The sequence below is a fragment of the Anas acuta genome, chromosome W (genome assembly GCF_963932015.1).
Source record: "Anas acuta chromosome W, bAnaAcu1.1, whole genome shotgun sequence".
NCBI classification, from domain to species: Eukaryota; Metazoa; Chordata; class Aves; order Anseriformes; family Anatidae; genus Anas; species Anas acuta.
In genome coordinates this window covers 5,440,939-5,465,285 of record NC_089016.1, presented here as the reverse complement: position 1 = coordinate 5,465,285, position 24,347 = coordinate 5,440,939, and the positions used below count along the sequence as shown (strand labels likewise).

The 24,347-nt window shown below is 53.2% G+C and overlaps 2 protein-coding genes and 1 long non-coding RNA gene across 5 annotated transcripts in view; 2 read left to right on the top strand and 1 right to left on the bottom strand.

Annotated features, from left to right (window-relative positions):
- Nucleotides 1-24,347, top strand: part of LOC137846775 (uncharacterized) — a 174,139-nt gene that overhangs the window by 29,523 nt on the left and 120,269 nt on the right. The gene's annotated exons all lie outside the window — the stretch shown is intronic.
- The window catches only part of LOC137846765 (coiled-coil domain-containing protein 81-like), a 227,518-nt gene that overhangs the window by 89,908 nt on the left and 113,263 nt on the right, over nt 1-24,347 (bottom strand). The window lies entirely within an intron of this gene.
- Nucleotides 3,840-4,796, top strand: LOC137847384 (olfactory receptor 8G50-like). Its single transcript, XM_068665664.1, has one exon. The coding sequence runs from the start codon at nt 3,840-3,842 to the stop codon at nt 4,794-4,796; it is 957 nt and encodes a 318-aa protein (XP_068521765.1).

Genomic DNA, 24,347 nt, shown 5'->3' with positions numbered 1-24,347 from the left:
GTGTGGAGATCTGCTCCACCGTGGGACTCATGGGCTGCAGGGGAACTTCTGGTGTCTGGAGCACCTCTTGACCTTGGTGTCTGCAGGACTGGTTCTCACTCCTCTCTCTTCCAGCTGCTGTTTCCCAGAAGGTTTTTCCCTATTTAAATCTGCTCTCACAGAGGCCCAACCAGCATCACCCATTGGCTTGGCTCCGACCAGCAGCTGCCATGGCTTGGAGTGGGCTGGACATTGGTCAGCAGGTGGTGAGCAATTACACTGTGCATCACATGCTTTGTGCTGTCTACTGTCATCATCGACAACAACAATAACATCTTTATTATTATTATTTCCCTTTATTTGCTCTCCTATTAAACAGTCTTTATCTCAACCCATGAGATTTTACCTTTTTTTCCCCTTCAATTCTCTCCCCCATCCCACTGGTAGGGTGTGGAGCAAACGGCTATGCGGTGCTGAGCTGCCTGCCAGGTTAAACCACAACACTCACTTCGGCACATAAGGTAGGGCCCAAAGGGTAGAGATAATGACAGATCTGCCCAGAGCATGTTAAAATTAAATTGTTATAAGCTTATTATTTGTTGAAAACAATGTTGATTTTTTGTGGATCTCAGGGTTGTAGTTGTGTTTGGTCTCTGAATTATGTTCCATAGCACATTACCAACTGTGTGTTCCTTGCAGTGTTGTTTATCACTTTTGGGAGCTGGTTTAAGGTTATTATTTTGCTGTAATGTGTAACACTGGCTTATGGTATGATAAAATTGTTGGATATGAGACTGATCTGGTAGTTGTACTCAGCATTGCTGTCACCACCACACTACAGGAACCACCTATAAGAAACTATTCTGCTCTTGTGAGGCCCCATTTAGAGTACTGCATCCATGTCTGGGGTCTCCAGTACAAGACGAATATTGATCTGTTAGAATGGGTCCAGAGGAGAGCCACGAAGTTGGTCAGTAGGCTGGAAAATTTCTCCTATGAAGTAAGGCTGAGAGAACTGGCAATGCTGAGCCTGAAGAAGGGAAGGCTCAGGGGTGACCTCATTGCAGCTTTTCAAATTTTAAAGGGGGCTTATAAAAAAGATGGAGAGTGACCTTCTCCTCATGCAGCCAATGAGAGGACAAAGGGGGATGATATTAGACTAAAAGTGGGAGACACTCCTTTTGGCACATAATGTGGGGCCCAAAGGGTAGGTTTAAGGTTTAAAGGAGAGATTAGGAGGAAATTCTTCACGGTGAGGCACTGGAACAGGTTGCCCAGAGATGTTGTGGATGCCCCATCCCTGGAGGTGTTCAAGACCAGGTTGCATGAGGCCCTGAGTAACCTGTTCTAGTGGATGGCATCCCTGCCCATGGCAGGGGGTTTGGAAGTAGATGTTCTTTAAAGTCCCTTCCAACACAAACCATTCTATGAGTCTGTGATTCTCTTCTGGGACTTCCTGTGGCCTCAGCTTCCCTTCAGTCTTCCAGGAGGACCTGAGCTGAAGAACCTTGTCTGGGGGTGATCTCTAGGGTAAGGGCCAGAACTTGGGTTGGGAGAGACTGTCTGACTGTCTCAAGGACATGTGCTGCATACAAGTACAGCAGGAAGCTCACGTCTGCTGGGTCATGCTTCCATCAATGCAAACCCTGACCCGGGATCCCAGCCTTGCTTTCCAACCCACCCTTCGGGAAATGCGATGATATTAAGAGATGGGGAGTGTACAGCAGCAATCCTTCTTCAGTCACTGCTCAGGCCAGGTGGTGCACCAGTAAACCATGGACATGTGGTGCTGCATGATGAGCATGAATTAGGGTACCCATAGTCCCGACCTTGTCTTGGATGAGATGAACACCAGTATTAGAGGCAACTTCTAGACAAGGTCAGCTCCCATCTGATCTCTCTCCATCCCTCCTCTCACCTCTCCAGCTCTTCCTGGCCTAATGAGGTTGCTCAGCTTACTCAGCCTGGAGAAAAGAGAGTGTTGGAGAGGAGGAAAACAATAGCAGAGAATGGCCAGGGGACTGTCAAGGAGATAAAGCCACCAGTAGTGCTTCCAAGCAGGAGGATGAGATCCAGATGGCAGAAGTTGACCTCTGGAAGTTCTTTCCAACCTGAATTATCCTTTCATCCCATGACGTGTATCAGTGGGACCATTTCTGATGGTCATGGGCCTTTGAAAGGACCAAGATGTTTGAAGGATAGAACACAGGGCCATCTCAGGTATTTTTTATTCTTAGCAAAGCTGAGGTGATTCTCAGCTTCACAAAGGGGCAACTGGAAGCAGAAATAATGCTGTGAGAGTTGGGGTGCATATGGGAAGGTCTGCTATGCACCAGCACTGCCAAAAGTATGAAGAGTGACCCCGTCAATATGCAATGTGCACACCTTGTGTTGGCAATTGCAACATCTTACTCTTGGGAACTCTTCTGACATTGTGTGGTGAGTGTGGATGAGTCTTGATGATTGCCCTGCCTCCATTTAGCTTCTGGAGGAGCCTGACTCAGACTCCAAAGGGCTCAGGGACCGGAGAAAGGGAGACACTGCTTGAGAAGTTTACAGACTTTCCAGCAGTTCAGAAGTTTCAGCCTCCTTTGAGAGCACATCAAGCAATGCTCCCTCTCTGCAGTCCCTGGGGAGAGCAGAGCTATAGAAGGAACCTTCAGAGAGTTGTTGGTGCTATAAACCCCAGAACACTGCACAGACCAGGGGGCATGGGATGCTGCTGGAGACCCACCACAGGAAGTGCTGGGAGGAGAAAACAAGGACAAAGCACGGTGTGAATCCTGGGGCCAGCTTGGCAGAAAAATCAGGGAAGGGAAGGGAAAAGAAGGACATAGTGAGGAAGAGGCAGAGAGACCCTGGTGAGACCCTGGCCTTGGTCTTCATTCCCAGGCACTAAGAGTGGAGAATTCACCGCTTCATGCTGAGGACTTCAGGTGAGTGCTGGATGTCCTGAGTCAGGCTGGTGGTTGTTTTGCTGCTGTGTGTCTGCACAGGGTAAGTTTTGGAGGCCTCAGTCTCAGTCCTGTCCTTTGCTGTGTGTCTTCCCACCTTCCCCTAGACATCCTGAGCCCCAGTACCAAGCAGAAGAGATGCTGAGATGGCAGTGCTGAGTTAGAGGTGGGCTGGGGAGGGTGTGCATGGAGGCAGATTACCTAAGTCCCCTCTTGAAACTTTCTCCTCTCCTCTCTCTCTCTATACAAAAAAATCTATATTTGGTACTTTTTGCTTTATTTTTTTAGCTGTGAAGTCCACCATAACTCTCTCTGTCTTGTTTTCAGCTGGGAGAGAGAGAATTTTGGTGCCGTGCTTCAGATCTAGGAGGAAAAATATTGATGCCTCACTGATATTTTAGTTTCTGCTGAGTAGTGCTTGCTCAGAGTCAAGGATTTGTTTGGCTCCTCACACTGCCCTGCTAGTGGGGAGGCTGGGAGTGCACGAGAATCTGGGAGGGACAGATGATCCAAACTGCCCAAAGGGATATTCTGTACTGTATAATATCAAACTCAAAAATAAAACTAGGGGGGGAGTTAGCCGGGGAGCTACTGTTTTCTCTGAGACTGGCTGGGCAGCAGTCTGCTGGTATTGACCAATTGTGTTGTGCATCACTTGTTTTGTGATTTTTTTCCCCTCCCCCTTTTTGTTCCTATTAAACTGTCTTTATCTCAACCCATGAGCTTTAATGATTTTCACTTTTTTTTAACCCCATTCCACTGGCAGGGAGAAGTGAGCAAATGGCTGTGTGGTGCTGAGCTGTCTGCCAGGTTAAACCACAAGACTTTCTTAAATTTAACACAGAAGTATTCTTTCTCACAGGTCTCCTTCCTGGCAAGTGAGAAAAGAAAGACAAAAAACACTGCATGGGGGAAGGACAGCTTGACAATTGGACATCACCAATGGATTTTCTGCTGCTGGGACTGGGAAATGTCCCTGAACTCCAGTCACCCCTTTTCTTCCTGACATTCATGATCTACTCAGTCACCATGGCTGGGAACATCCTCATCATCGTGCTGGTGATGGCAGTGCAGCATCTGCACACCCCCATGTACTTCTTCCTGGTCAACCTGTCCTCCTTGGAGACCTGCTACAGCTCCACCATCCTGCCCCGGCTGCTGGCCAGCTTCCTGACGGGGGACGGGACCATCTCTGCTCATGGCTGTATCACTCAGTTCTACTTCTTTGGCTCCTTTGTAACATCTGAGTGTTACCTGCTGGCAGCCATGTCCTATGATCGATACTTGGCCATCTGCCAGCCCCTGCTCTATGCAAGCTTCATGACCTGGAAGGTCTGTATCCAGATGGCAGTTGGATCTTGGTTAATGGGTTTTCTGCTGTCTGCTGTAGTCATACACCTCTTATCCCAGCTGAAGTTCTGTGGCCCCAAGGCAATTGACCACTTCTTCTGTGACCTTATCCCACTGCTAGAGCTCTCCTGCAGTGAAACCAGAGTGGTCACGCTTGTAACTTTTATGCTGTCTCTCCTAGATCTGGTTTTCCCTTTCTTGTTTATGCTGGCCTCCTATGTGTGCATCATAGCTGCCATCCTGAGAATCCCATCCAGAGTGAGCAGGCAGAAGGCCTTTTCCACTTGCTCCTCTCACCTCACTGTCATCACTGTTTTCTACGGCACCCTCATCATTGTCTATATGATGTCCCGATCGGTCTCGCTAAGGCAACTCAACAAAGTGCTCTCCTTCTTCTACACTATCCTCACGCCCCTGGTCAATCCCCTCATTTACAGCCTGAGGAACAGGGAGGTCAGGGAGGCCCTGAGCAAAGGGCTTAGGAAAGCTGTGGTCTGCATACAGAGATCATAGTAGGTGAGTGACCCTTGGCACAGGCTACCTGTGGGTCTTTCACAAAGGCAAGTGCCATGTACTGTATGTATCTTTAGAAGTTTGTGCCTTTGAGCCTGCTTGCAGAGTGATGGGAATGAATGAGAGAGCTTCTTGGTGAGAAATACTGCTTTATATAGACAGATTGTGAAAAATGTTGTGGGTTTGCTTTTCCCTTCTTAATGAACTGTTCAATGCTCCTCTGATACCAGCTGCACCTCTGATCTTCTCTTCACCTTCTTGTAGGGAGGTGGAGATAGATATCTCCCGTTTCTAGATCATTTACCCTTGGAGGACCATCCGTGTCTGTTGTGTCCATGGTAGTAACTGGTAAGCGATTTCCCTGTCCTGATCTGGACACATGAGCTTTCTCCTCTTCTCCCCTTCTTCTGCTATGGACAGGACTCAGAGAGTGGCCACTGTGCACCTGGTGGCCAGCCAAGGTCAACCCACCATACTGGAGTTTCATTGATGCTTTTGAATAATGATATCTTTCCCTTTATTTAATATTTCCCCCAACACGTGTGCTGAACCTGAGACCAAAAGTCCTCAGTAAGTCCTCAGCTTGGGTCCACCTGGAGCACTGGAATGAAGCCATAAACACTGGAAGGATGCGCCCTCTCCTGGGACTGCTGGAAGCCTCTGTATGCTCCACAGGAGCTGGGAGATTAGAGAGGACACCCTGATGCCCTGTTCACCATCTCCATGTCCATGGGACCCTCAAAAATGTCCTTCAGTCCTAAGATACAGCCTAACTTCTTCCTATATCAGGAACCTGGAGAAATTGCCCCAGAAGTCTCAACACTCTGGTGCACACAAGTAAATACACAAAAATACACAGAAATACGCATGTCCAAACACACAAACACACATCTCACCCACACACAGAGATGTGTACACAAGGCATGGGCACAGCCAACCAGACACAGACCAGCTCCAACAGGGAACAGCACCTTCACAGCCACCACGCCACCACTAGCACACAGAGCCGTGAGCAACACACCTGGCCCCATCCCCTTCCTCACCTCAGCCTGTTCTGCTGTGAAGGTCACCAGCACTCCATGCATCCCCTGCAGCACTTACCCATGGGCACAGATGCACCCATGGCTCCCCGAGTTTGGGCCTGGTGTTTGGGACCAACCCGATGTCCTACCCAGGCTCTGAGCTGTTCCCCATTTGGCAGCTCCAACCCTGGCTCTCTTCAGTTCCTGGTCTCCTCCTCCTCCTCTGACCAGCCCCACCTGAGCTTGGCCAGCAAAGCAGGCACATACATTCACCTCCAACACACCAGGAGTATTCAGCAAACAGCATCACCAGAGCTGAATAAGAAGGCAGGACAGAGCCTAGTGACTGGGCACGGGGTCTGGACAGACCAGCCCTGACCAGCCCCCTGTCCACATGGAGCTGCCCATGTGCATCCCCTCCTCTCCCCTTCCACAGGATTCTTCCTCCTCAATCCATTTTGATCCCTTCCTTTCTCGGCCATAGTCACTTCTCCACTTATCAACTCTTTCTATATTTCCCCTGCTGATCCCTAGTTTGCTGTACCTGTCCACTCATTTGATAGTTCAGATACCATTGCCTACATCATTTGGACCTTCACTGGCATCACACATGGGTTCCCTGGACACAGATGCCTTTTCTAGACTTGATGCCCAGAGGGTCCCCACTGCTCCCCTCCGTCTCTCTGTGCCGTTTGGCCATTGCTCACATCTCTGCCCACCAAGGGCTCATGAGATGCTGCTGTCCCTCACAACCCTGCCTGTACTCTGCTCCTTTCTCCCGCTGTGCTTTGTCACACCCAGCACTTTGTCATGCCGCATCCCACAGGCTCCCACCCCATGTCCAGCTGGCATCACTGCAGGGCAGCCCTCCCCAGGGCCCAGGCATCTGCCTGCAACTTCCACAGCTGCTGCTCTTGATGGCCTCCTGAGGCCTGCCTGCTCCTGGCCCATCGCACTGTTGTGAGGAGGTGACCTTAGCAGCAGCCCAGCCATGGTGGACAGAGCTGTCCCCTGCCTGAGCTGCCCCCTGTGTCCCATGGGGTTTGTGATTCACTTGATGAAATCGCCGTGTCTGCCTGCCTGCCACCAGGAGGAAATTTAGCCATTCACAGAATCACAGATTTACAGAATCACAGAATTGAAGGGGTTGGAAGGGACCTTGAAAGACAGTCAGGTCCAACCCTCCTGCCAAAGCACGTTGCTTAGAGCAGGCTGCCCAGGTAGGCATCCACATTTTTTGGCACCCAACGTGGGGCTCGAAAGGTTGAGATAACGGCAGATCTGATCAGAGTGTGTTAAACTAAAATTGGTGTAAGGATTAGACCTGCTTAATAGTCACTTGTCATGATGCTGATTGCTTTAATCTCAACTCTGCTGCGCCTGTTTTCCAAATTATAGTACATAGTATTATAGTACATTATTTTCCGTATTTGCTCTCTGTAGTGTTGTTTATCCTCTCCGGGCCCTGGTTTCAGATCATTATGGTACTGAGTGTTATAGCAATGGCTTATGAGACGATAAGATATCTGGTCATGACTCTAACTTGGTATTTATACTCAGTAACATCGTGGACTCTGTACTTTGGAAACAGTATCTTGGGAACTATTAGCAATTATACCTATTGTTTTTCTCCATTAGAGAGTCAATCTGTGGAGGGGAAAGGGGAAGATATTTTTTCTTACTTGATTACTCTCCCTTTCTCCTTCACCACCCCTGTATCCTCTTGGATCACTCTGCCTTCTCCCTCAAAAAATAGCAGTGCAAGTTGACCCTGCAGAGGGTATTCCAACCCCTGTAGCAGACCCTGTAACAAAGTCAGAGAAACGAGCAGTAGCAGTGCAAGCTGCCCCTGTAGAGAAGGTGAAAAAATGGTATAGAGATTCAGGTCGTTTAGAACGCAGAGAGTCTTCTGCCAATCCAGGTAAGGCTTCTGCCAAATCTAGGTATAGAGATGACGAAGATGACGACGACGCTGGGCCATCAAGGATTCAGGAGGAGGAAGATGAGGATGTCGAAAAATCAACAGTAACTACCAGAAGCCTAAACGAACACGAGCTACGAGATGTGCAAAAAGATTTTGGTCGCTGTATAGGTGAGCAGCTTGTCACCTGGCTGCTCCGGTGCTGGGACTCTGGAGCCAATTGTGTGGAATTAGACGGCAGGGAAGCCAAGCGGCTGGGATCCCTTGCTCGAGACGCCGGCATTGACAAAGCAATTGCAGATGGAGCACAATCCACCAGCCTCTGGAGGCGTCTCCTCTCAGCTGTGAGGGAAAGGTATCCCTTCAAGGAAGAACTTTTATGTGTACCAGGCAAGTGGACCACTATGGAGAAGGGAATCCAGTACCTGAGGGAATTAGCCGTACGGGAAGTGATTTATGAGGATCCAGACCTCAGACAAACATCCAAAGACCCAGATAAATTCAGGTGTACACGACCCATGTGGCGGAAGTTTGTATGGAGTGCACCATCATCATATGCCAGCTCATTGGCAATAATGGCCTGGAAAGAGGATGAGGAACCCACAGTGGATGAAGTGGCTAAACAACTCCGGCAGTACGAAGAAAGTCTCTCCTCTTCCTTACAAGCCTGTGTCTCAGCTGTGGAGAAACTTTCTGAAGAGGTCCACCAACTTAAAGAGAATCTATCTTCCTCCCCACCTGAACCAACCAGTGTCCAACGACCGAAAGAGAACACTTGGGAGAAACTTTCTGAAAAGTTTCACCAACTTGAAGAGAGATTATTCTCCTCCGTACCTGTACAAAGCAGTGTCTCAGCTGTCAGGGGTAGGCGTTCACCCACACAAGGAAGACGATATGGTGGGTACTCACCCCGTGCCACCCTGTGGTTTTACTTACGAGACCATGGAGAGGACATGAGAAAATGGGATGGAAAATCTACCGCGACCCTAGAGGCACGGGTACGTGAGTTGCAAAAGAAAACAATCAGGAAAAAGGGACTCTCCGAAAAGTTTGCTGCTCCAACTTCCAGCAGACAGTCCTTCAAACACAGAAACGAAGAAGATTCTGACCAGGATTAGGGGGGCCCTGCCTCCAGCCAGGGGGAGGAAAGGGACAATCGAGTTTATTGGACTGTGTGGATTCGATGGCCTGGCACGTCAGATGCACAGAAGTATAAGGCTTTAGTAGACACCGGTGCACAATGTACTATAATGCCATCGAGCTATGAAGGACCAGAGCCCATCTATATTTGTGGAGTGACAGGGGGATCTCAGCAGTTGACTGTATTGGAGGCTGAAGTGAGTCTGACTGGGAATGAGTGGGAAAAGCACCGTATTGTGACTGGCCCGGATGCTCCATGTATCCTTGGCATAGACTATCTTAGAAGAGGATATTGCAAGGACCCAAAAGGGTTCCGTTGGGCTTTTGGTATAGCTGCCTTAGAGACAGAGGGCATTAAACAATTATCTACCTTGCCTGGTCTCTCAGAGGACCCCTCTGTTGTGGGGTTGCTGAGGGTCGAAGAACAGCAAGTGCCAATCGCTACCACAACTGTGCACCGGCGGCAATATCGCACTAACCGAGACTCCCTGATTCCCATCCATAAGCTAATTCGTCAATTGGAGAGCCAAGGAGTGATCAGCAAGACCCATTCACCTTTCAATAGCCCCATATGGCCAGTGCGAAAGTCTAATGGCGAGTGGAGACTAACAGTGGACTATCGTGGCCTGAACGAAGTCACGCCACCACTGAGTGCTGCAGTGCCGGACATGCTGGAACTTCAGTATGAACTTGAATCGAGGGCAGCCAAGTGGTACGCCACAATTGATATCGCTAATGCATTTTTCTCCATCCCTCTAGCAGCAGAGTGCAGGCCACAATTTGCCTTCACTTGGAGGGGAGTCCAATATACTTGGAATAGGCTGCCCCAGGGGTGGAAACACAGCCCTACCATTTGCCATGGGCTGATCCAGTCTGCGCTAGAGCAGGGGGAAGCTCCTGAACACCTGCAGTACATTGATGACATTATTGTGTGGGGTGACAGAGCAGAGGAAGTTTTCGAGAAAGGGAAGAAAATAGTCCAAATCCTTCTGAAAGCCGGTTTTGCCATAAAACAGAATAAAGTCAAAGGACCTGCACGAGAGATCCAGTTTTTAGGAATAAAATGGCAAGATGGACGTCGTCAAATCCCAATGGATGTGATCAACAAAATAACAGCTATGTCTCCACCAACTAACAAAAAAGAAACACGGACTTTCCTAGGTGTTGTGGGGTTTTGGAGAATGCACATCCCAAATTACAGTCTGATTGTAAACCCGCTCTACCAAGTAACCCGTAAGAAGAATGAGTTTGAATGGGGCCCTGAACAACGACAAGCCTTTGAACAAATCAAGCAGGAAATAGTCCATGCAGTAGCCCTTGGGCCAGTTCGAACAGGACCAGATGTAAAGAATGTGCTCTACACTGCAGCCGGGGAGAACGGCCCCACCTGGAGCCTCTGGCAGAAAGAACCTGGGGAAACTCGAGGTCGGCCCCTGGGGTTTTGGAGTCGGGGATACAGAGGATCTGAGGCCCACTAAACTCCAACTGAAAAGGAGATATTGGCAGCATATGAAGGAGTTCGATCTGCTTCAGAGGTGGTCGGTACTGAAGCGCAGCTCCTCCTAGCACCCCGATTGCCGGTACTAGGCTGGATGTTCAAGGGAAGGGTCCCCTCTACGCATCATGCAACTGATGCTACATGGAGCAAGTGGGTTGCACTGATTACTCAGCGGGCTCGAATAGGAAACCCCAGTCGCCCAGGAATATTGGAAGTGATCATGGACTGGCCAGAAGGCAAATACTTTGGGATATCATCAGAGGAGGAGGTGGGTCGTGCTGAAGAAGCCCCACTGTACAACCAGTTGCCAGAGAATGAAAAGAAATATGCCCTGTTCACTGATGGGTCCTGTCGTATTGTGGGGAAGCATCGGAGATGGAAGGCTGCTGTCTGGAGTCCTACGCGACGAGTTGCAGAAGCTGCTGAGGGAGAAGGTGAATCGAGTCAGTTTGCAGAAGTGAAGGCCATTCAGCTGGCTTTAGACATTGCTGAACGAGAAAAATGGCCAGTTCTCTATCTCTACACCGATTCATGGATGGTAGCAAATGCCCTGTGGGGATGGTTACAGCAATGGAAGCAAAACAACTGGCAGCGTAGGGGCAAACCCATCTGGGCTGCTGCATTGTGGCAAGATATTGCTGCTCGGGTAGAGAACCTGGCTGTGAAAGTACGCCACGTAGATGCTCATGTGCCCAAGAATCAGGCTACTGAAGAACATCAAAACAACCAGCAGGTGGATCAGGCTGCTAAGATTGAAGTAGCTCAGGTGGACTTGGATTGGCAGCATAAAGGTGAATTATTTATAGCCCGATGGGCCCATGACACCTCAGGCCATCAAGGTAGAGACGCAACATACAGATGGGCTCGTGATCGAGGGGTGGACTTGACCATGGACGCTATAGCACAGGTTATTCATGACTGTGAAACATGTGCTGCAATCAAGCAAGCCAAACGGTCAAAGCCTCTTTGGTATGGAGGACGATGGCTGAAATATAAATATGGAGAGGCCTGGCAGATTGATTACATCACACTCCCTCAAACTCGCAATGGCAAGCGCCACGTACTTACAATGGTGGAAGCAACCACCGGATGGCTGGAAACATATCCTGTGCCTCATGCCACCGCCCGGAACACCATCCTGGGCCTTGAAAAGCAAGTCCTATGGCGACATGGCACCCCAGAAAGAATAGAATCAGACAATGGGACTCACTTCCGAAACAACCTCATAGACACTTGGGCCAAAGAACATGGTATTGAATGGGTGTATCACATCCCCTATCATGCACCAGCCTCCGGGAAAGTTGAACGATACAATGGCCTGTTAAAGACTACCTTGAAAGCAATGGGCGCTGGGACGTTCAAAAACTGGGATATGCATTTGGCAAAGGCCACCTGGTTAGTCAATACTAGGGGATCTACCAACCGAGCTGGACCTGCCCAATCAAACCTGTTACGTACTGTAGATGGGGATAAAGTTCCTGTAGTGCATGTAAAAAATATGCTGGGTAAAACAGTCTGGGCTACTCCTGCCTCAGGAAAAGGCAAACCTATTCGTGGAATTGTTTTCGCTCAGGGACCTGGATACACTTGGTGGGTGATGCAAAAGAACGGAGAGGTCTGGTGTGTACCTCAAGGAGATTTAATACTGGGTGAGAATAGCCCATGAACTGAATTGTACCATGTTAAATAGTATATTATACTGTATGTTATCACTACCATGATTACTATAGGTGACTAATTAGAATGTATGGAAAAGAGTGTAACCTGAGCATGACATAAATGGTATGGAATAAGGGGTGGATAGATGTCCTGGTTTCAGTTAGCACAGAATTAATTTTCTTCCTAGTAGCTGGTGGAATGCTGTGTTTTGGCTTAGGATGAGAAGAGTGCTGATAACACCCCGATGCTTTAATTGTTGCAGAGCAGTGCTTATACTAAGCCAAGGACATCTCAGCCTTTTGCTCTGTCCTGCCAACGGGCAGGCTGGGGGTGCAGTAAGAGCTGGGAGGGGACAGACCCAGGACAGGTGACCCAAACTAGCCAAAGGGGTATTCCATACCATCTGACGTCATGCTAAACAATATATAGGGGTGGCTAGCTGGGGGGAGGGGGCCGGACTGCTCGGGGTTAAGCTGGGCATCGGTCAGCGAGTGGTGAGCAATTGCATTGTGCATCACTTGTTTGTACATACTATTATTACTTTCCTATTATCACCATTGTATTATTATGGTTATTATTATATTATTATTTTGTTATTATTATTTTCCTGTCTTATTAAACTGTCTTTATCTCAACTCACGGGCCTCACTTTCCATTTCTCTCCCCCGCCCCAGAGAGGGAGGGGGGAGGGTGAGCGAACGGCTGCGTGGTGTTTAGCTGCCGGTCGGGTTAAACCACGACAGAACCTCAGCACTGTGACCTCAGCACTGTGACCTCTGCGTGGGAACATCAGTACTGTGACCTCAGCACTGTGACCTGAGCATGGGAACCTCAGCACTGTGACCTCAGCACTGTGACCTCAGCCCTGGGACCTCAGCACTGTGACCTCAGCACTGGGACCTCAGCGTGGGAACCTCAGCACTGTGACCTCAGCACTGTGACCTCAGCCTGTGAACATCAGCAATGTGACCTCAACAATGTGACCTCAGCACTGTTACCTCAGCGTGGGAACCTCAGCACTGTGACCTCAGCACTGTGACCTCAGCACAGGGACCTCAGCGTGCGAACCTCAGCACTGTGACCTCAGCACTGTGACCTGAGCGTGGGAACCTCAGCACTGTGGCCACAGCACTGTGACCTCAGCGTGGGAACCTCAGCACTGTGACCACAGCACTGTGACCTCAGCACTGTGACCTCAGCACTGTGACCTCAGCGTGGGAACCTCAGCACTGTGACCTCAGCGTGGGAACCTCAGCACTGGGACCACAGCACTGTGACCTCAGCACTGTGACCTCAGCACTGTGACCTCAGCACAGGGACCTCAGCGTGCGAACCTCAGCACTGTGACCTCAGCGTGGGAACCTCAGCACTGTGACCTCAGCACTGTGACCTCAGCGTGGGAACCTCAGCACTGTGACCTCAGCACTGTGACCTGAGCGTGGGAACCTCAGCACTGTGACCTCAGCCCTGGGACCTCAGCACTGTGACCTCAGCACTGTGACCTCAGCGTGGGAACCTCAGCACTGTGACCTCAGCACTGTGACCTCAGCACTGTGACCTCAGCGTGGGAACCTCAGCACTGTGACCTCAGCACTGTGACCTCAGCACTGTGACTTCTACGTGGGAACCTCAGCACTGTGACCTCAGCACTGTGACCTTAACGTTGGAATCTCAGCGCGGGAACCTCAGCACTGTGACCTCAGCACTGTGACCTCAGCGTGGGAACCTCAGCACTGTGACCTCAGCACTGTGACCTCAGCACTGTGACCTCAGTACTGTGACCTCAGCGTGGGAACCTCAGCACTGTGACCTCAGCACTGTGACCTCAGCGTGGGAACCTCAGCACTGTGACCTCAGCACTGTTACCTCAGCGTGGGGAACTCAGCACTGTGACCTCAGCCCTGGGACCTCAGCACTGTGACCTCAGCACTGTGACCTCAGCGTGGGAACCTCAGCACTTTGACCTCAGCACTGTGACCTCAGCACTGAGACCTCAGCGTGGGAATCTCAGCGATGTGACATCAGAGGGGGAACCTCAGCGCGGGAACCTCAGCGATGTGACCTTAGCACTGTGACCTCACCACTGTGACCTCAGCGTGGGAACCTGAGCGATGTGACCTCAGCACTGTGACCTCAGCGTGGGAACCTCAGCACTGTGACCTCAGCACTGTGACCTCAGCGTGGGAACCTCAGCACTGTGACATCAGCAATGTGACCTCAGCACTGTGACCTCAGCGTGGGAACCTCAGCACTGGGACCTCAGCACTGGGACCTCAGCGTGGGAACCTCAGCACTTTGACCTCAGCACTGTGACCTCAGCACTGTGACCTCAGCACTGTGACCTCAGCGTGGGAACCTCAGCACTGTGACCTCAGGATTTTGACCTCAGTACTGAGACCTTAGCACTGTGACCTCAGCACTGTGACCTTAACGTTGGAATCTCAGCGCGGGAACCTCAGCGATGTGACCTCAGCGCGGGAACCTCAGCGCTGGAACCTTAGTGATATGACCTCAGCACTGTGACCTCACCACTGTGACTTCAGCGTGGGAACCTCAGCACTGTGACGTCAGCACTGTGACCTCAGCACTGTGACCTCAGCAGTGTGACCTCAATGTGGGAACCTCAGCACTGTGACCTCAGCGCGGGAACCTCAGCGATATGACCTCAGCACTGTGACCTCAGCTCTGTGACCTCAGCACTGTGACCTCAGCGTGGGAACCTCAGCACTGTGACCTCAGCACTGTGATTTCAGCACTGTGACCTCAGCGTGGGAACCTCAGCGATTTGACCTCAGCGCGAGAACATAAGCGCGGGAACCTGAGCGATGTGACCTCAGCAGTGTGACCTCAGCACTGTCACCTTAGCGTGGGAACCTGAGCGATGTGACCTCAGCACTGAGACCTCAGCGTGGGAATCTCAGCGATGTGAACTCAGCGCAGGAACCTCAGCGATGTGACATCAGAGGGGGAACCTCAGCGCGGGAACCTCAGCGATGTGACCTTAGCACTGTGACCTCACCACTGTGACCTCAGCGTGGGAACCTGAGCGATGTGACCTCAGCACTGTGACCTCAGCGTGGGAACCTCAGCACTGTGGCCTCAGCACTGTGACCTCAGCGTGGGAACCTCAGCAATGTGACCTCAGCAATGTGACCTCAGCACTGTGACCTCAGCGTGGGAACCTCAGCACTGTGACCTCAGCACTGTGACCTCAGCGTGGGAACCTCAGCACTGTGACATCAGCAATGTGACCTCAGCACTGTGACCTCAGCGTGGGAACCTCAGCACTGGGACCTCAGCACTGGGACCTCAGCGTGGGAACCTCAGCACTGTGACCTCAGCACTGTGACCTCAGCACTGTGACCTCAGCACTGTGACCTCAGCGTGGGAACCTCAGCACTGTGACCTCAGGACTTTGACCTCAGTACTGAGACCTTAGCACTGTGACCTCAGCACTGTGACCTTAACGTTGGAATCTCAGCGCGGGAACCTCAGCGATGGAACCTTAGTGATGTGACCTCAGCACTGTGACCTCACCACTGTGACTTCAGCGTGGGAACCTCAGCACTGTGACCTCAGCTCTGAGACCTCAGCACTGTGACATCAGCGTGGGAACCTCAGCACTGTGACGTCAGCACTGTGACCTCAGCACTGTGACCTCAGCAGTGTGACCTCAATGTGGGAACCTCAGCACTGTGACCTCAGCGCGGGAACCTCAGCGATATGACCTCAGCACTGTGACCTCAGCTCTGTGACCTCAGCACTGTGACCTCAGCGTGGGAACCTCAGCACTGTGACCTCAGCACTGTGATTTCAGCACTGTGACCTCAGCGTGGGAACCTCAGCACTGTGACCTCAACACTGTGACCTCAGCATGGGAACCACTGCACGGGAACCTCAGCACTGTGACCTTAGTGATGTGACCTCAGCAATGAGACCTCAGCGTGGGAACTTCAGCGATTTGACCTCAGCGCGAGAACATAAGCGCGGGAACCTGAGCGATGTGACCTCAGCAGTGTGACCTCAGCACTGTCACCTTAGCGTGGGAACCTCAGCACTGTGACCTCAGCACTGTGACCTCAGCACTGTGACTTCAGCGATGTGACCTCAGCACTATGACCTCAGCGTGGGAACCTCAGTACTGTGAACTCAGCACTGTGACCTCAGCACTGTGACCTCAGCGTGGGAATCTCGGCACTGTGACCTCAGCGTGGGAACCTCAGCACTGTGACCACAGCACTGTGACCTCAGCACTGTGACCTCAGCGTGGGAACCTCAGCACTGTGACCTCAGCACTGTGACCTCAGCACTGTGACTTCAGCGTGGGAACCTCAGCGATGTGACCTCAGCGTGGGAACCTCAGCACTGTGACCTCAGCACTGTGACATCAACGTGGGAACGTCAGCACTGTGACCTCAGCGCGGGAACCTCAGCGATGTGACCTCAGCGATGTGACCCCAGCGCGGGAACCTCAACGATGTGACCTCAGCGCGGGAAACTCAGTACTGTGACCTCAGCCCTGGGACCTCAGCACTGTGACCTCAGCATGTGAACCTCAGCACTGCGACCTCAGCACTGTGACCTCAGAGTGGGAACCTCAGAACTGGGACCTCAGGGTGGGAACCTGAGCACTGTGACCTCAGCACTGGGAGCTCAGCACTGTGACCTCAGCGTGGGAACCCCTGCACTGTGACCTCAGCACTGTGACCTCAGCACTGGGACCTGAACGCGGGAACCTCAGCACAGTGACCTCAACACTGTGACCTCAGCTCTGTGACCTCAGCACTGTGACCTCAGCGTGGGAACCTCAGCACTGTGACCTCAACACTGTGACCTCAGCACGGGAACCACTGCACGGGAACCTCAGCACTGTGACCTTAGCGATGTGACCTCAGCACTATGACCTCAGCGTGGGAACTTCAGCGATTTGACCTCAGCGCGAGAACATAAGCGCGGGAACCTGAGCGATGTGACCTCAGCAGTGTGACCTCAGCACTGTGACCTTAGCGTGGGAACCTCAGCACTGTGACCTCAGCACTGTGACCTCAGCACTGTGACCTCAGCGATGTGACCTCAGCACTATGACCTCAGCGTGGGAACCTCAGTACTGTGAACTCAGCATTGTGACCTCAGCACTGTGACCTCAGCGTGTGAACCTCAGCACTGCGACCTCAGCACTGTGACCTCAGCACTGTGACCTCAGCACTGGGACCTCAGCGTGGGAACCTCTGCACTGTGACCTCCGCACTGTGACCTCAGCGCTATGACCTCAGAACTGTGACCTCAGCGTGGGAACCTCAGCGATGTGACCTCAGTAATATGAACTCAGCGCGGGAACCTCAGCGATGTGTCCTCAGCGTGAGAACCTCAGCACTGTGACCTCAGCGTGGGAACCTCAGCACTGTGACCTCAGCCCTGGGACCTCAGCAAAGGGACCTCAGCGTACGAACCTCAGCACTGTGACCTCAGCTCTGTGACCTCAGCGTGGGAACCTCAGCACTGTGACCTCAGCGTGGGAACCTCAGCACTGTGACCTCAGCACTGTGACCTCAGCCTGTGAACATCAGCACTGTGACCTCAGCACTGTGACCTCAGCACTGTGACCTCAGCACTGTGACCTCAGCGAGGGAACCTCAGCACTGTGACCTCAGCGTGGGAACCTCAGCACTGTGACCTCAGCACTGTGACCTCAGCCTGTGAACATCAGCACTGTGACCTCAGCAATGTGACCTCAGCACTGTGACCTCAGCGTGGGAACCTCAGCACTGTGACCTCAGCACTGTGACCTCAGCACTGTGTCCTCAGCCTGTGAACATCAGCACTGTGACCTCAGCAATGTGAACCTCAGCACTGTGACCTCAGCGTGGGAACCTCAGCACTGTGACCTCAGCACTATGACCTCAGCGTGGGAACCTCAGCACTGTGACCTCAGCGTGGGAACCTCAGCACTGTTACCTCAGCACTGTGACCTCAGCGTGGGAACCTCAGCACTGTGACCTCAGCGTGGGAACCTCAGCACTGTTACCTCAGCACTGTGACCTCAGCGTGGGAACCTCAGCACTGTGACCTCAGCACTGTGACCTCAGCAAAGGGACCTCAGCGTGGGAACCTCATCACTGTGACCTCAGCACTGTGACCTCAGCCTGTGAACATCAGCACTGTGACCTCAGCAATGTGACCTCAGCACTGTGACCTCAGCACTGTGACCTCAGCCTGTGAACATCAGCACTGTGACCTCAGCAATGTGACCTCAGCAGTGTGACCTCAGTGTGGGAACCTCAGCACTGTTACCTCAGCACTGTGTCCTCAGCGTGGGAACCTCAGCACTGTGACCTCAGCACTGTGACCTCAGCCTGTGAACATCAGCACTGTGACCTCAGCAATGTGACCTCAACACTGTGACCTCACCACTGTGACCTCAGCCTGTGAACATCAGCACTGTGACCTCAGCAATGTGACCTCAGCAGTGTGACCTCAGTGTGGGAACCTCAGCACTGTTACCTCAGCACTGTGTCCTCAGCGTGGGAACCTCAGCACTGTGACCTCAGCCTGTGAACATCAGCACTGTGACCTCAGCAATGTGACCTCAGCACTGTGACCTCAGCACTGTGACCTCAGCCTGTGAACATCAGCACTGTGACCTCAGCACTGTGACCTCAGCACTCTGACCTCAGCGTGGGAACCTCAGCACTGTGACCTCAGCAATGTGACCTCAGCGTGGGAACCTCAGCACTGTTACCTCAGCACTGTGACCTCAGCGTGGGAACCTCAGCACTGTGACCTCAGCGTGGGAACCTCAGCACTGTTACCTCAGCACTGTGACCTCAGCGTGGGAACCTCAGCACTGTGACCTCAGCACTGTGACCTCAGCAAAGGGACCTCAGCGTGCGAACCTCAGCACTGTGACCTCATCAGTGTGACCTCAGCGTGGGAACCTCAGCACTGTGACCTCAGCACTGTGACCTCAGCGTGGGAAGCTCAGCACTGTGACCTCAGCACTGTGACCTCAGCACTGTGACCTCAGCATGGGAACCTCAGCACTGTGACCTCAGCACTGTGACCTCAGCACTGTGACCTCAGCATGGGAACCTCAGCACTGTGACCTCAGCACTGTGACCTCAGCACTGTGACCTCAGCATGGGAACCTCAGCACTGTGACCTCAGCACTGTGACCTCAGCACTGTGACCTCAGCATGGGAACCTCAGCACTGTGACCTCAGCGTGGGAACCTCAGCACTGTGACCTCAGCACTGTGACCTCAGCGCGGGAACCTCAGCGATGTGACCTCAGCGATGTGACCTCAGCGCGGGAAACTCAGCACTGTGACCTCAGCACTGTGACCTCAGCGCGGGAACCTCAGCGATGTGACCTCAGCACTGTGACCTCAGCGTGGGAACCTCAGCACTGTGACCTCAGCACTGTGACCTCAGCGCGGGAACCTCAGCGATGTGACCTCAGCACTGTGACCTCAGCGTGGGAACCTCAGCACTGTGACCTCAGCACTGTGACCTCAGCCCTGGGACCTCAGCACTGTGACCTCAGCGTGGGAACCTCAGCACTGTGACCTCAGCACTGTGACCTCAGCACTGGGACCTCAGAACTGGGACCTCAGGGTGGGAACCTCAGCACTGTGACCTCAGCACTGTGACCTCAGCACTGTGACCTCAGCCTGTGAACATCAGCACAGTGACCTCAGCAATGTGACCTCAGCACTGTGACCTCAGCGTGGGAACCTCAGCACTGTGACCTCAGCACTGGGACCTCAGCGTGGGAACCTCAGCACTGTGACCTCAGCACTGTGACCTCAGCGTGGGAACCTCAGCACTGTGACCTCAGCACTGTGACCTCAGCGTGGGAACCTCAGCACTGTGACCTCTGCACTGTGACCTCAGCACTGCGACCTCTACGTGGGAACCTCAGCACTGTGACCTCAGCGTGGGAACCTCAGCACTGTGACCTCAGCACTGTGACCTCATCACTGTGACTTCAGCGTGGGAACCTCAGCGATGTGACCTAAGCGTGGGAACCTCAGCACTGTGAACTCAGCGTGGGAACCTCAGCACTGTGTCCTCAGCCTGTGAACATCAGCACTGTGACCTCAGCAATGTGACCTCAGCAGTGTGACCTCAGCGTGGGAACCTCAGCACTGTGACCTCAACACTGTGACCTCAGCAGTGTGACCTCAGCGTGCGAACCTCAGCACTGCGACCTCTGCGTGGGAACCTCAGCACTGTGACCTCAGCACTGTGACCTCAGCGTGGGAACCTCAGCACTGTGACCTCAGCGTGGGAACCTCAGCACTGTGACCTCAGCAATGGGACCTCAGCACTGTGACCTCAGCATGGGAACCTCAGCACTGTGACCTCAGCACTGTGACCTCAGCGATGTGACCTCAGCACTATGACCTCAGCGTGGGAACCTCAGTACTGTGAACTCAGCACTGTGACCTCAGCACTGTGACCTCAGCACTGTGACCTCAGCATGGGAACCTCAGCACTGTGACCTCAGCACTGTGACCTCAGCACTGTGATTTCAGCGTGGGAACCTCAGCGATGTGACCTCAGCGTGGGAACCTCAGCACTGTGACCTCAGCACTGTGACATCAACGTGGGAACCTCAGCACTGTGACCTCAGCGCGGGAACCTCAGCGATGTGACCTCAGCGATGTGACCCCAGCGCGGGAACCTCAGCGATGTGACCTCAGCGCGAGAAACTCAGTACTGTGACCTCAGCCCTGGGACCTCAGCACTGTGACCTCAGCGTGTGAACCTCAGCACTGTGACCTCAGCACTGTGACCTCAGGACTGGGACCTCAGGGTGGGAACCTGAGCACTGTGACCTCAGCACTGTGACCTCAGCGTGGGAACCTCAGCACTGTGACCTCAGCACTGTGACCTCAGCCTGTGAACATCAGCACTGTGACCTCAGCAATGTGACCTCAGCAGTGTGACGTCAGCGTGTGAACCTCAGCACTGTGACCTCAGCACTGTGACCTCAGCGTGGGAACCTCAGCACTGTGACCTCAGCACTGTGACCTCAGCTCTGTGACCTCAGCAGTGTGACCTCAGTGTGGGAACCTCAGCACTGTGACCTCAGCACTGTGACCTCAGTGTGGGAACCTCAGCACTGTGACCTCAGCACTGTGACCTCAGCACTGTCACCTCAGCAGTGTGACCTCAGCGTGGGAACCTCAGCATTGTGACCTCAGCAGTGTGACCTCAGCGTGGGAACCTCAGCACTGTTACCTCAGCACTGTGACCTCAGCACAGGGACCTCAGCGTGCGAACCTCAGCACTGTGACCTCAGCGTGGGAACCTCAGCACTGCGACCTCAGCACTGTGACCTCAGCACTGTGACCTCAGCGTGGGAACCTCAGCACTGTGACCTCAGCAGTGTGACCTCAGCGTGGGAACCTCAGCACTGTGACCTCAGCACTGTGACCTCAGCGTGGGAACCTCAGAACTGTGACCTCAGCACTGTGACCTCTGCGTGGGAACCTCAGCACTGCGACCTCTGCGTGGGAACCTCAGCACTGTGACCTCAGCACTGTGACCTCAGCGTGGGAACCTCAGCACTGTGACCTCAACACGGGAACCTCAGCACTGTGACCTCAGCAGTGTGACCTCAGTGTGGGAACATCAGCGATGTGACCTCAGCACTGTGACCTCAGCCTGTGAACATCAGCACTGTGACCTCAGCAATGTGACCTCAGCAGTGTGACCCCAGCGTGGGAACCTTAGCCTGGGAACCTCAGCGCGGAACTTCAGTGATGTGACCTCAGCACGGGAACCTCAGCGCGGGAACCTCAGCGATGTGACCTCAGCACTGTGACCTCAGCGTGGGAACCTCAGCGTGGGAACCTCAGCGCTGGAACTGCAGCGTGGGAACCTCAGCACTGTGACCTCAGCACTGTGACCTCAGGACTGGGACCTCAGCGTGGGAACCTCAGCACTGTGACCTCTGCACTGTGACCTCAGCACTGTGATCTCAGCGTGGGAACCTCAGCACAGTGACCTCAGCACTGTGACCTCAGCCTGTGAACATCAGCATTGTGACCTCAGCAATGTGACCTCAGCAGTGTGACCTCAGCGTGGGAACCTCAGCACTGTGACCTCAGCACTGTGACCTCAGCACTGTGACCTCAGCAGTGTGACCTCAATGTGGGAACCTCAGCACTGTGACCTCAGCACTGTGACCTCTGCACTGAGACCTCAGCACTGCGACCTCAGCGTGGGAACCTCAGCACTGTGACCTCAGCACTGTGACCTCAGCACTGTGACCTCAGCATGGGAACCTCAGCACTGTGACCTCTGCACTGTGACCTCAGCACTGCGACCTCTGCGTGGGAACCTCAGCACTGTGACCTCAGCGTGGGAACCTCAGCACTGTGACCTCAGCACTGTGACCTCAGCATTTTGACCTCAGTATGGGAACCTCAGCACTGTGACCTCAGCACTGTGACCTCAGCACTGTGACTTCAGCGTGGGAACCTCAGCGATGTGACCTCAGCGTGGGAACCTCAGCACTGTGACCTCAGCACTGTGACATCAACGTGGGAAGCTCAGCACTGTGACTTCAGCGCGGGAACCTCAGCGATGTGACATCAGCGATGTGACCCCAGCGTGGGAACCTCAGCGATGTGACCTCAGCGCGGGAACCTCAGCACTGTGACCTCAGCGCCGGAACCTCAGCGATGTGACCTCAGCGTGGGAACCTCAGCACTGTGACCTCAGCACTGTGACCTCAGCACTGGGACCTAAGAACTGGGACCTCAGGGTGGGAACCTGAGCACTATGACCTCAGCACTGGGAGCTCAGCACTGGGACCTCAGCGTGGGAACCTCTGCACTGTGACCTCAGCACTGTGACCTCAGCGAGGGAAACTCAGCACTGTGACCTCAGCGTGGGAACCTCAGCACTGTGACCTCAGCACTGTGACCTCAGCACTGTGACCTCAGCGTGGGAACCTCAGCACTGTGACCTCAGCACTGTGACCTCAGCCTGTGAACATCAGCACTGTGACCTCAGCACTGTGACCTCAGCACTGTAACCTCAGCACTGTGACCTCAGGACTTGGACCTCAGCGTGGGAACCTCAGCACTGTGACCTCTGCACTGTGACCTCAGCACTGTGATCTCAGCGTGGGAACCTCAGCACTGTGACCTCAGCACTGTGACCTCAGCCTGTGAACATCAGCACTGTGACCTCAGCAATGTGACCTCAGCAGTGTGACCTCAGCGTGGGAACCTCAGCACTGTGACCTCAGCACTGTGACCTCAGCACTGTGACCTCAGCAGTGTGACCTCAGTGTGGGAACCTCAGCACTGTTACCTCAGCACTGTGTCCTCAGCGTGGGAACCTCAGCACTGTGACCTCAGCAATGTGACCTCAGCCTGTGAACATCAGCACTGTGACCTCAGCAATGTGACCTCAACACTGTGACCTCACCACTGTGACCTCAGCCTGTGAACATCAGCACTGTGACCTCAGCAATGTGACCTCAGCAGTGTGACCTCAGTGTGGGAACCTCAGCACTGTTACCTCAGCACTGTGTCCTCAGCGTGGGAACCTCAGCACTGTGACCTCAGCACTGTGACCTCAGCCTGTGAACATCAGCACTGTGACCTCAGCAATGTGACCTCAGCACTGTGACCTCAGCACTATGACCTCAGCCTGTGAACATCAGCACTGTGACCTCAGCACTGTGACCTCAGCACTCTGACCTCAGCGTGGGAACCTCAGCACTGTGACCTCAGCAATGTGACCTCAGCGTGGGAACCTCAGCACTGTTACCTCAGCACTGTGACCTCAGCGTGGGAACCTCAGCACTGTGACCTCAGCGTGGGAACCTCAGCACTGTTACCTCAGCACTGTGACCTCAGCGTGGGAACCTCAGCACTGTGACCTCAGCACTGTGACCTCAGCAAAGGGACCTCAGCGTGCGAACCTCAGCACTGTGACCTCATCAGTGTGACCTCAGCGTGGGAACCTCAGCACTGTGACCTCAGCACTGTGACCTCAGCGTGGGAAGCTCAGCACTGTGACCTCAGCACTGTGACCTCAGCACTGTGACCTCAGCATGGGAACCTCAGCACTGTGACCTCAGCACTGTGACCTCAGCACTGTGACCTCAGCATGGGAACCTCAGCACTGTGACCTCAGCACTGTGACCTCAGCACTGTGACCTCAGCATGGGAACCTCAGCACTGTGACCTCAGCACTGTGACCTCAGCACTGTGACCTCAGCAATGTGACCTCAGCAGTGTGACCTCAGCGTGGGAACCTCAGCACTGTGACCTCAGCACTGTGACC